We start from the raw sequence: 13,305 nt of genomic DNA, 5'->3' as shown, positions 1-13,305 counted from the left end.
GGAAAGTGGCCTCCAATAAGCTGATCCAAAAGAGTCCTGACAAACCCTTGCAGCTCCCCAAATCCTATAGACCCATAGCTCTCCTTTCAGTTCTAGCCAAACTCCTGGAAAGACTTCTTCTTTACCACATATCTGACCACTACTCTGTTGAACAATACACCTCACCACAGCAGTTTGGCTTCAAGGCTGGATCCTCTATTGAAGATGCCATTCACAAGTTAATCACCTATGTCACGGAGAAAATTACAAGTACTCTCTGGCCATCATGGTCGACTTTGCTGGAGCCTTCAACAGCTTGTGGTGGTCAAGCATCCTTAGGAGGCTCTGGCAGGCCAAACTTCCATCTGACCTCTATAGCTGCATCAGGGTCCTATCTCACTGACAGGAAAATCTAAGTTATTACAAAGTTCCAGAGCATTATGAGAAATGTTGAAATGTCAAGAGCAACTGCTTGCGTTTCACAAAACTCTTCCATTGAATTTGTCCTTAGATGGGTAATATAAGCCAGAATATCACCAGTGGACCAGCACTGATGGAATACCTACTGGTGATCGTTAATCGGATGGAAGGTTTAAGAGTTGGGGGTTAATTGATTTCTTCATTACTTTAGAAAGAGTAGAAGTAAGTCAAATGGGATGATAATTGGATGGGAGGGATTTGTCACCCTTTTAGGAACTGGCTGGATATGAGCAAATTTCTCTCTGGCCACTCACTGGGGTTCCCCAAGATTCAGTTCTTCTCCCACTCTTTTCCCCTTGTATATTAATCACCTTCTTCCACTGACCAGAAATCCTATCCAGAGTTTTGCTGATGACAGCACATTGCATTCCACTTTCCAGTTTGAGAAATCTTGCTCTGCACAAACAGGCTCAACTTCTCAAATATCCACTATGAATTCCTTAAATGCTGATCCCCGGGTAATTCTCCAGTGGGGCAAAGATAACTTAGTTGATTTCAATCCTCCTAAAACTCAGACCTGTCTTATATAACAGAAGTAATGGCAAATGATGCAAAAAAGCAAGTTTATAAAGCATCAGCCAAAAAAAAAAAAAAAAAAAAAATCACCCATCCATACATTCCAAGAATTTGTCTAATTCTCCCTTGAATTTATTCAACCCATCCGCTTCCACAACAACAGATGGAAGCCTGTTCCAACAATCAACCATCCATTGGCTGAAGGCAAACTTCTGCACATCTATTCTGCAATCATCTTTCCTCAACTTGAATTGCCCCATCACGAGTGTAGTCTCAGCAAGTAGAAGACGACGACCATTAATATTCAGCTTACTCAATTCAGTCAAGGCTTTAGTCTATCTAGTCAATCCAGTCACCTCAATCAGATCTCTCTCTCTCTCTGCAGGTGCCTGATCTTGAGATGATGTAATTTGCAGGGTGCTCTTACATTGAAAGGATACCCTTTTGTTCCCTTCACCAATCTGGTTGTCTTCTCTGCACCCATTCTAGCAGTCTGCATCATTCCTAAAGTGATGCTTCCAGACCTGTATACAGTACTCAAGATGCATCCTACCATATATATCATCATATATATCTATTGGGGATAACCCTGACTTCTAATCTCTCTCTCTTGGAATAAGCTCATTACAAATACTGCTTCTTCTGCATCTAAAAAACTGATGGGGTTTCTCTTTTTCTTTTGGATCTGCCCTATCATGGAATATTGCTCTCACATCTGGGGTGGTGTCCCTCAAAACTTTCTCAGGCTTCTACTTTTCATTAAAAAGGGGGCAGCTAGGTATATTAATGACTCATCTCAAGTCTCTCCACATTCTATATCACAGAACATGGAGAGACTTAGAGATGAGACATTCTGTTTTTGCTGCATGCCTTTTCTATAGCTACTTTCATGGGCATTGTTCTTCTGAATTGGCTTCTATAAATCTCATTCTTGCTTCCAAAGCAGTCCAAACACATGCTGCAACATCCTTTTACTGTCCAACTTTAAACTCACAGAGCCAAATTTTCTTCTTCCTCATTTATTCATTTTTCTCCGACTTATCATCTTCCTCATTTATTTATTTATTCATTCAACTTCCATTTTCTGGAACAACTCTCCTTCATACGTATTTCCTGAAAATTACAATCTACAGAAGTTCAAGTATCTTCTTTCATCTTCTCAACTTTCTATCCATGCATGATAATACATACTATATGTTCTAATACCTCTTGTGTTTGGGATTTTCATTAAAAAAAAAAAAAAAAAAAAAACTGAAAAAGACCAATTGAAATCACACATATCGGAAGCAACAAAAAGAATAGTTGCTGAATTAAACATGAATTAGCTGTAATTCCAGGAGGCCTTAGCCAACTGCAGAGATTGGACATAACTAACAAATCCCTTCAAGTACCCTTACATAATTTCATGGTCTTTAATTTGATCTATAGGCCCAATTCAATAATGTAAAAAAAAAAAAAAAAGTTCCTTTGAAAGAAAATATCACCCAATATCTCACAGAATTCAGCTTATAAGTCTACAAGTTCAGGGTTCAATGAAATTGGAACACACTTACATTCCAAACCGGATTGCTACTTCCAATTCATATTTTTACTCTTTCTGCTGGGTTCCTATAACAGCTGAGGCTCTTCTCCATGGCAGATAGGCTTCCTACATCCGTTTCAAAAAAAATTTTACTCTTCAGAAATGTAGCAGGCAATTATATTACGAGACATGCCGATTTACTTGTTGATGGCCAACTCCACCTTTACCTTAAACTTTAGACCTACATACCTCCTTACTCCGTAGTCGAGTGGTCAGGAGCGGGAGTGCAGTAGCACACGCTCCTTGAGTAGACCAGGGTTCAAGCCCCTGACTGCTGAATATGGTCGATCTTCCAACCCGCACTGGACCAACGTGGAAGATTATGGTCCATTTCCCTCAGCATGAATTGTTGAGGAGGCTTCCATCCTGCAGTGGGTTGATAATGGCTGCACTTTACCTTTTCACCTCCTTATTTGTCTGCACTCCCCCCCCCCCCAAAAAAAAAACCACCCACCTCCAGTCTGCATGTCCTCGCATTCTCTTCATTCATTACCTTTTTTTTCCTTTTCTTTTCTTCTTCATCTCAGTTCTCTGAACAGTTCTATTTCCGAACTCCAACTGAAACCCCCAAACTCTCATCCAAACCTTATTTTTCTAAGTTTGGAACTCCTCAACCAATCCGACTACTATACTTATTTTCTCATTCCTTCCTATTTGCTAAAAACTAAGCACAAACATCTCCCTTGTGCAATAAACCAAACCCTCCCTTGTAATTTTCTTGTTTTCTTCACACTCCAGCACTACAACCTTTTCACGTAAACTTTTCATTACAACCTTTTCATGTGCGTTGCCAAAAGTAGCTATTTTTGTGTTTCACACTGTCTTGCTAAAATGTCACCCCTTACCTTCTGGTGCATTTTTCCATCATGAACGCCAGACTGTCCTGTCACTTTCTATTTTTCGTCCAGATGCGGCTTACTCCAAAGTGCCTCACAACTTGGTCCTATTCTATCCTGCTCTTAGTAACACTTTCTCACAAATGCCACCCCTTTCCCAGTACGGACCATCGTTTGTGCCACACCCTCATTGTACTACTTGTTATTTCTCTTCCAAATGTAACTGTTATTTAATTCACACATTTATAACCTCGCTATATCTAAATACAGTATTTTCAAACCTTAATAATATTTCCCAATTTTCTCTGCCCTTCCTGAATTTATTTCAGATAAAAAAAAATTATTTTCATTTTATTTGTAAGAGTGTACTCTTACAGTTTAAAAATGGATGTGATTCAATTACAAAAAAAGGCAGTTTTTTTTTTTTTTTTTGTTAGTTGTTGGCGCATCAGCTTCTATGGCCATAATGCACCTCCCAAAGTTTTGCATTTTACTGTGATCCAAGTCCAAGGCGGGAATCAAACCTGCGACCTTTGGGTTGTCGTGCAGGCACTTTACCTACCTGGCTAGCCCGGTCGGCAAAAAAAAAAAAAAAAAAAAGCAGTCCTGGAGCTCCAATCACTGCTGTCATCAGACAAACCATAAACATTACTACTATAATCGTAAGAAAAGATTGTTGTATAACAAGAAAGCATGCAAGGTATTCTCCATTATATTTGCATATGACATGTTTTTGCACGGTGAGTTCCCAGATTACTCATACAAGAGCAACAGCAAGTTCACACAGTGGTTTGTCAGGAGCTGCAACAGATGGTTGCTGAAGATGGTGAAGTGCTTTTTTTTTTTTTTTTTTTCCCCTTGTTAGTTGTTGGCCCATCAGCTTCTATGGCCATAAAGCACCTCCCAAAGTTTTTTTGCATTTTACTGTGATCCAAGCCCAAGGCAGAATCGAACCCGCGACCTTTGGGTTGCCAGGCAGGCACTTTACCTACCTGGCTAGCCCGGTCGGCAGTGGTGAAGTGCTGCACAAGGTGATAATGGCAGATGAGGCATGGCTTCATCATTCTGACTCAGAGATTAAGCAACAAAGCTCTGTTTGGAAATCTGCATCATCGCCAACACCGAAAAAAGCAAAAGTTGTGGCTTCTGCAAGAAAGGTTATGGTTTTTTTTTTTTTTTTGACATTCATGTCAAAAAAAGAGATGACCATAACCTTTCTTACATGTCATACGACTGTTACCATCACTACTTGTTACACCATCATGATGTAGCATGCACTCAGTTGTGTGTGTAGTTGTCGTTTGCTATCACAACTGCACACACGTGCATGGATGCTGCATCATGACTATGTAAGACCTCACAATGTTCATACCATCATTGAGTACTTAGCAAGCATTGATGTCAAATGTGTTTCTCATCTGCCCTACAGCCCTGACCTTGCACCCTGCAATTTGTTTTATTTCCAAAGTTAAAGAAGGTGCTGCGAGGAAAATGGTTCCAGTCATCAGATGAAGTTGCAAAGACATTAGAGGTGATTCTCAAATGTAGGTCAAAAAATATTTTTTGACATATATGTTGGAGTAATTGAATTTCATCAAATGGGGACTACTTTGAAAAGGACCATCAAAATATGGATGATTAAGAAAGGTATGCTGTGAAAAAAAATTTATGATTCTTTATTGAACAGCCCTTGTATATACTAAAAATAACAAATACAAATAAAACATTGTTTAAGCTTACCTAAGAGGCTGATGGTATTGTGCTAACAGTTGATTTAATTGAGCCTGGTCAACTGCAGTTATAGTCGTATGATGGGTAGTTGGTGTGGGAGCAGGTGTTGGATTAGGTGTAGAAGGATGACCCTGGGGTGTGGCAGTTGGTGTTGGTGTTGCAGCAGGAGTAGGAGGTGTGGGAACAGGAGTAGAGGAAGGGGAGGGTGGAACCATAGTAGGGGGAGTTGAATGTGAGATGCGAGTGGTTAAATATTCTCCAGGTGAAGGACGGTATTCACTAAGAGTCTGAGTAAGTTCAGACATGGCCTGAGTAAGGAGATCAGCTGTTGGAATACCTTCAGGATGAGATGCAACCTGCAAGATATATATATATATATATTTATATATAAATTCAAAGCATTCGACATATGCCCACAAGCATGTGTATATGGTGATTTAAATAAGCTTTATACATAAAATAACACAACTGATTTTACTTTATTATATTATACATGTAGATACCCTTTCTCTGTGCATTATAAACAGATGCAGGTTTATAAGATAAAATGAATTAATGATTTAGGATTAATCAACTGCCCTTGCAATGCAAAATTAGAATAGGTTCTCTAGCAGTAGTGGGAAAAAAAAATTCTTGCATAACTAATATATGGAGTTATCTATAAATGGCCATTTCTGAAGATGGCTCTCTCACCTTATGCAGGGTATATATAGAATGTAGGGAAATATCTTTCATAAATAGTAGAGTAAGCATCATGTTTTAAAGCTATGGTCTCCTCATGCTTTTGAACTAAGCAAGAGGAAGTAAAATTACTATAGGCGAACATAAAATGAAAACCAACTGGTATTTCTTATTCCTGTATTACAGCAGATCTTCAATTTGATTTTTGTTCATTTGCACATAGGCATCATCCAATCACTGCCACAATTCTTTGGAATTTACTTTGTTGTGCATAGCAACCATATGAAATAGTCTAATGGATTCAGCTCTGGGTAGTCATAAACAGGATCATGTCCAATCCATTATCAAATAGGGACACAATGAAAAAACCATCTAGCAATACTTTTTTTTTTTTTTGGTAGTTGTTGGCGCATTGGCTTCTGTGGTGGCCATAATGCACCTCCCAAGGTGGGATTCGAACCCGCGACCTTTGGGTTGCCAGGCAGGCACTTTACCCACCTGGCTAGCCCGGGCAGTCGAGGTGAACCCGCTTCCGTGCGGCTGGTTAAATCAGTGCTCCACATTATTGTGTTTTTAAGTGATGATCTCTTACTCCATAGTATGGAATTTTTATACTGATAGAATCCAGATGTCATGCATGATCCAGTTCGAGTGCCTTCTGATGTCTAGTATGATCAGGTAATTTTTTATATTCATATTTGTTTCTAAATTCTCTATACGGAAGTTTGCATTCCTTCAACATGATAAGCCTAAAACTTACAATAGCAGTTGGAATAAATGCCTGAAGGATTAACGTGCGAACGAAGACACTCTACGTTCTTGCACCTGCAACAGAGAATGAACCTTCATTTCACTATCCCTTTGAAGAATAACCCCGTTCCCACAGGGAATATTGTTTACTTCAGGAAAATACGTATCAGCCGATTACAGTGCCTGAGGAGTTTCGTGACATTCGTTCTAAGAAACTGAACATTGGAAATTAGGAAAAAAAAAAAAAAGTATTTAATCAACAGTGTAAGTACTACAATGTATTTCCACAAGATAACCTTACTGGAGTGCCTTGGTGAGAAACCTTTGCTATTCTTTTGGGATTTATGCCAGATACTAGTGTTATTCTCTGTTTTCCTTTGTTTGCGAGACTGTATGGTCACCATGCGGCTCGCGAAGGGAAAATAGAGAAGTGCTCTGGTATAACGTGGCTGCCGCGCTAGGATCTGGCTCTTGACTGGGGAAGGATCCCCCCAAATAGAGTTACATAATCATTACATCATTTCATCTACTACAGTAAACAAGGGCCACAAATAACTTTGCTTTTATATGCAAAACCTTCTACTATCAAACTATAATAGCAGAACCTAACTCTAGCACCACATACAAACCTGTCACTAACAATAGTAATATCAGCATGAAGAAACTTATTGTCTTCAGCAAAAAGCTAAATTTCAATTTTAACAATTACAACTTTTCTTAGATTTATTTTATCCCAAAATTTCATAAAAACCCCATCAGCTTCAGATTTATCACGTCCTTTAAAAACAGTTATTCTCATAAACCAGGTAAAGCTCTAGAACAGCTCCTTAAACCCATCTTAAACATTCTTCCCAACAGTAGAATCATTGCAAATAATCAGCCTGTTACAGAGGCCCTAAAATTCAGCATGTTATTCATATACAGTAAACCCCTGCTATTCGCGGGGGTTACGTTCCTGAGAAATGCCGCGAATACCGAAAACGTGAATACTGAGTCATGGCTCCCATAGTAATAAAGGGGTTCCTTAATATTACATTTAATATTAGGTTGTTTCTTGTTTTCATTTCAATGCCATTTTATGTATGTATTATGTGTACCTTCATAATATGACTATGTACATTGACAGTACATAGTGAAATGCAAGCATATGGCATCGAAATGAAAATAAGAGGCAGCTTGGTATTAAATGTAATGTTTATTAGAAATTTCAAACCAGCGCTTTTGCTAAAGTGTTGATAAAGGAGTTTTGCCTTTTCAAGAATGATGAGTGAACTTAACGGAATTTTATTTTGAGTTCGGTCTTCTATCCACAGATTTAAAGCCTTTTCCATTTTTTCTAATTTAACATCACGAGTTACAGAGCAAATTTTTGAAGCAATTAGAGCATTTTCACGGACACTATGGCGGATTTTTTCATCCTATTTTTTGATTGATCGTACCGTTGGCTCATTGATTTTATAATGTTTTGCCACTGAGGAGACACTTTCACCATTAGAAATTTTGTCTAATAACTCAATTTTATTCGCTATTGTCATCACCTTTGATATTTTCAAATTCCCTTGTTATTCATAGCCATATTTTTGTACGGGTTAGAAAGAACTTGTCCACAATAAAGTCACTTTCTTCCATTAACACACTTGAAAAAGTCTGTTTTAACTGCAAAACGGCAGATTTATCACTTTTGTAAGCATATAAATTAAAAGCAAACGACGAAACCTTCCATGACAAGCGCATAACACATACTGAACAAGGATTAGCGAGAAACATCGACACTCGTGATTTTGTCACCCACCCACCCACCCACTGAGCGCTGTTTTGACCAGGAAAGATAATTTTAGCCACGCGCATTTTTTTATGGCGGAAAATGTTCACGGCGCTTTAAAATTCACATTTTTTTTGGGTTTCATTTTATATTAAATCAGCGACCGCGAATAGCGGTGGGGGGGGGGTTACTGTATTTACTTTTGACTTCAGCAGCCTGATCACTAGCATAGATCTATCTAACCTAAAGCTACTAATGAAAGAGCTTTACCATAAGTATAAACATCTTATTAACTGCAAACCAGACTACTGGAATAACATAACCAACTTATACATATTAATCCCTTCATGGATTATCCCGAGATATCTCGTTTTTAGTTTTAAAAGTTATTTGGAACTACACGAAATATCTCTGATACAATAATACCTGAAGCAAACAATAATATCTCTAAATTTACGATTGGAACATATTTTCTCGGGATTTTCTTCTGGCTGGCTTTCATTTTACTTATATTTACTTTTTGTACAGCAATGTCAGAACAGTAGCTAGCATTCCTATGTGCTGCCAGCAAGCAAAATGAAATTTGCCATCCTAAATGCTGGATATGAAGAAAGACTTCGAATATGTGGGTTGCAGAGTTTGGAAACTAGACACCTTAGAGGAGATTTGATTGAGATGTTTAAGGCTCTGAGAGACATCAGTAAAATGAATGAGGACGAAATTTTCAAGATTATAAATGATGCTAGAACTAGGGGACATAAATTCAAGTTACGGGGGGAAATGTTTAGATTGGACTGCAGGAAATTTTATTTTAGCCAGCGAGTTATAAATTACTGGAATAAGTTGCCTTCATGGGTGGTAGGTAGAGGCCGACAGTTTGGAGAATTCAAAGGTCATCTGGATAGTACTTTCGGGTAAGGGAAGCGCATAGGATGATAGGTTTGATTTCCTTTTTTTTTATTAATTATTATTATTTATTTATTTTATTATTTTTTTGTTTGTTTTTATCATTGTTTTGTTCGGATTTTTTTTTTTTGGCTGGTGCAGCATAAGCCATAGGCTTTCTTGCACCATGCGGCCATTACTAATACTAATACTAATACAAATAGTGTGTACCCTGGGCTGAACGAGAGCTCCAACTTTCTTGTGACTGAGTTAACCTTTAATTACAAACTATGCGTTCAGTGACTGCCCTCCCCCCACCCTCTCTGCCGTAAACTTTCATGGTGAAGTGGAACTTCTCTCTCGTGCATTTCCTAACCTTTTTGATCTTTTCATCTGACCATCATCTTTAGCGTCCTCAGAAACCGCTAAGGAAAAACTTCCTATCGTTCTAGGGGAATTTCTACCCTTGGCTGTTCACCCCCCCATGTGTTTCGGTGGGGGAAGGAAAAACACACACATAGTAGTGTACCTCCCAAAATTAACGTACGGACTCGTGTGAGGCATCTTTCAGCGACTCCCGAAGAGACCTGTGTAGGAAAACAGCAGCACCTCGATAAACCAGACAATTCCGATTATTCAGAAAACAAATAAAATGCATGAAAACGACATGGAAGTCATTGAGATTGGTACCCTCAGCCAAACTGAAGAGAAACAGGAAGAGGCCGAGGATCATAGACTAATTGCCAAAAGAAAAAACAAAAATGGAACAGTACCAAAATCTGACCGGAAAACCCGGAGTACCAGCCAAATAAAGGATCAGCATGAACACTCAGGAGGGAGAGATGACCAACCCAAGCCTTCAGAAAATGCTAAACTCGATCCAACACTACCAAAGGGAACAGTTCCAGAGCAAACACTACTGTTGCGAACGGCCTTAGAAAATCTGATGAAGGAAAACTGCAGCAGAATAACATTCGTACTACGAGCAGAAATCGTACACCAATGGAATAAACTCGAAGCCATCTTAATGAACACATTCGGCCAACTACAGAAGGCAGAGGCAATATTGGAAGCACGAAACATGGATGGAGACAAACAAATGCTACAGCGCGCTCCATCGTATGCACAAGCGCTGGGACACCAGCAAGTGACTCGATAGTGGCCGGCAAAGCACCCGAACCCGAAAGAAAGATCCTACATAAACAACCACACTTAGTGGTCCTACGACCAACAAAACTCCATGACAACCAGTCCAGTGAACAACTCAAATCCCAAATAATGACTAACCTAAACGAAGAATTTAAGACAACAAGAATAAAGGCCGTAAGGAAAACAAGGAACATCGGACTACTGATAGAAACGGAAACAAGAGAGGAAGCACAAAGAATAATAGAAAATCCGAAAATACCTGAACTACGACTAACCGCTGCTGCGCCCAAAAACCGAGGCCCTTCAATCGTAATATACGACCTGGCCAAAGACCTTACCCCAGATCAACTATCAGAGGAGCTATTCCAAAGAAATCTACAGGTCATATTTCCGGACAGGAATAAGGAAGACCTAGTGATGCCCAAGTACTTAACCAAGTCAAGGGACGGAAACCGCCAAAACTGGGTTGTTGAGCTCGCGCCCATGGCATGGAGGGCTTTAAGCACCCAGAACAGAATCTATGTTAACTGGGGCAGTCACCGCTTTCGGGAGCATGTGACTGTGCCCAAATGCTACAGGTGCTGCAAATTTGGGCATACAACCCACACATGCACCCAGACAATTCCCACGTGCGGGCATTGTTCGGCAAAAGGTCATGCCTTCCGTGACTGCCCAAACAAAAACAACGACCCAACCTGTGCAAACTGCAAGAGTTTAAAGTTAGATAGCGCACATTCAATCAGAGATGGCCAATGTCCTACATGCCTGAAAGCAAAGAGTTTATTCCAATCAAGACTCAACTATGGGAACACATCCTAAAAAATATAACATCACAGAGGTTAAATTCATGCAGATAAATGCACATAGAGCCAAGGCGGTCGCCGACCAAATCCGCAAGGCGGAAGAAAAAAAACATTGATGTAGTAATATTACAAGAACCATATGTACATATGAAGGCTGTCAGGGGCTATCCCATAACATACAAAGTAGTCCAAACGGGGGATGACACCCCATGGGCAGCGATCTTGGTAAGAAACCCAGATATAACGGTGACCAAAATCACTCAGCTATGCACATCTTGGGCCGCATGTGCCCAGCTCACCACGGTCTTGGGCGCATTTTATGTCATAGCCCTTTACTGCCGTCTGGGTGAGGACATCGACTTCGCAGTAAGGTACCTAAGTCTGGCTAGTGATATGCTCCCAAATGCAAAAATCATCGTGGGAGAAGACGTTAACTGCCGGTCGCCAATGTGGCACAGCCATACCCCAGATAGACAGGGTACCAGAAACGGGACCAAGTTGGAAGAGTTCCTGGCAACCTCAACATTAACTGTACTAAACTTACCCAACAATCTGCCTACATTCTGCAACACATTATGGGAGGCCACTATAGACGTCACCATGGCAACGAGGAATGCTGCCAACAACACTTCCAATTGGACTGTCCGTGAGGCCTGGACAACGTCTGATCATCGCGCCATTACGTTCAGTCTAAACAAATCACTGGCTACAGTACCTGTGAACAGAAAAACCGCCCATAGATATGCCATAGCAAAGGCAGACTGGGAACTCTTCCAGACCACCCTACGGAATAGCATACAACAACGACAGAGAGAACTCCAACGTATCGAGGATCCGAGGATCCTCCAAATTAAAACTACTGAAATCATAAAACAAGCCAGCAACACAGCCATCAGGAAGAAAAATCCAACACCTCCAGCGACATAGGAAGGAGGCACAGGAAAGAAGAAAGGCCTTCCAGCGAGCCAGGCTCTCCTGGCCGATGGCAGAAATTGAAACCCTACGACAGAGCTACAAAGAGGCGAGAAACGCCTATACAGCACAAATTAGAAAAAGCAAAAACCAATCCTGGGAGCGCCTGGTCTCCACCACTGGAAACAAGGACCCTTGGGGACTTGTATACAAGCTCGTCACCAACAAACTTCCCAGAGGGGAAGTAGTTGAAGCCACTAAAACACCTGAAGGATACTTGACTATCACTTGGGAACACACCATCAACAATATCCTTGACGCTGCCTTTCATCCAGAGATACAAACAATGACAACAGAACAGAGCCGAGTTTGCCAGGCCAACGAGACTCATCAAACGGCAACAAAAGAGCACCCTTTCACCACGGAAGAGATCAGCAATGCATCAGACCAAATAAAGGGAAATAGATGCCCTGGACCGGACCTTCTGGAACCCGAAATTATCAAAAAAAAAAAATGGTAGAGTATGCTCCGAACCTACTACTAAACCTATATAACCTCTGTCTCAGAGAAGGTACCTTCCCGAATTCCTGGAAGATGGCAAACGTTAAACTCATCCTAAAGAATCCAACAAAGCCACCACACCTTCCGGACTCCTACCGGCCCATTGCACTTTTGACAGTTATCAGTAAGTAAGCTATTTGAACGACTACTTTACACACGGATCCAACATTACTATGATGAGGCAGGCCTGGCCTCAGGAAACCAATTCGGCTTCAGACGGGGAACCTCCGCCGTGGACGCCTTAACTCACCTCCTGACCAAAGTTAACAGATGTAACACAAAGTACTTCCTAGTGATAGCCGTGGACTTCGCTGGGGCGTTCGACTCACTTTGGTGGCGAGGCTGCGCGAAGCCAACATGCCGGAAAACCTCTATAACACCATCAAAAGTTACCTAAGCAACAGAACCATCAAAGCTACCGCCCCCTATGGCACACTCTCCAGGCATGTCCATCGGGGCTGGCCTCAAGGTTCGGTCCTTGGCCCACTACTGTGGACACCTTTTTTGTCTTGGACACCTTTCTTAACATCGATCTCAATGAAGTACAATCTCAGGCATTCGCGGACGACTTCATTCTGACGATACAGGCAAACACAAGAGCCGCGTTAGAGGTCCTCACAAATCGGGCCCTAACCACTCTCCACGAATGGGCAAACCGAAATCAACTCAAAATATCCC

The 13,305-nt window shown here is 40.7% G+C and overlaps 1 protein-coding gene across 5 annotated transcripts in view; it reads right to left on the bottom strand.

Annotated features, from left to right (window-relative positions):
* LOC150080131 (uncharacterized) overlaps window positions 1–13,305 on the bottom strand; it is a 660,399-nt gene that overhangs the window by 15,676 nt on the left and 631,418 nt on the right. For all 5 annotated transcript variants that reach the window (XM_090382143.1, XM_090382148.1, XM_090382147.1 and 2 more), the window contains one exon: window positions 5,134–5,480. In XM_090382143.1, coding sequence (XP_090238269.1) covers window positions 5,134–5,480 — 347 coding nt within the window. The remainder of the gene's footprint in view (window positions 1–5,133; window positions 5,481–13,305) is intronic.

This window comes from Mastigoproctus giganteus, chromosome 9, assembly GCF_048544385.1.
Source record: "Mastigoproctus giganteus isolate SK-2022 chromosome 9, ASM4854438v1, whole genome shotgun sequence".
NCBI classification, from domain to species: Eukaryota; Metazoa; Arthropoda; class Arachnida; order Uropygi; family Thelyphonidae; genus Mastigoproctus; species Mastigoproctus giganteus.
This window is presented reverse-complemented; position numbering and strand designations above follow the sequence as displayed.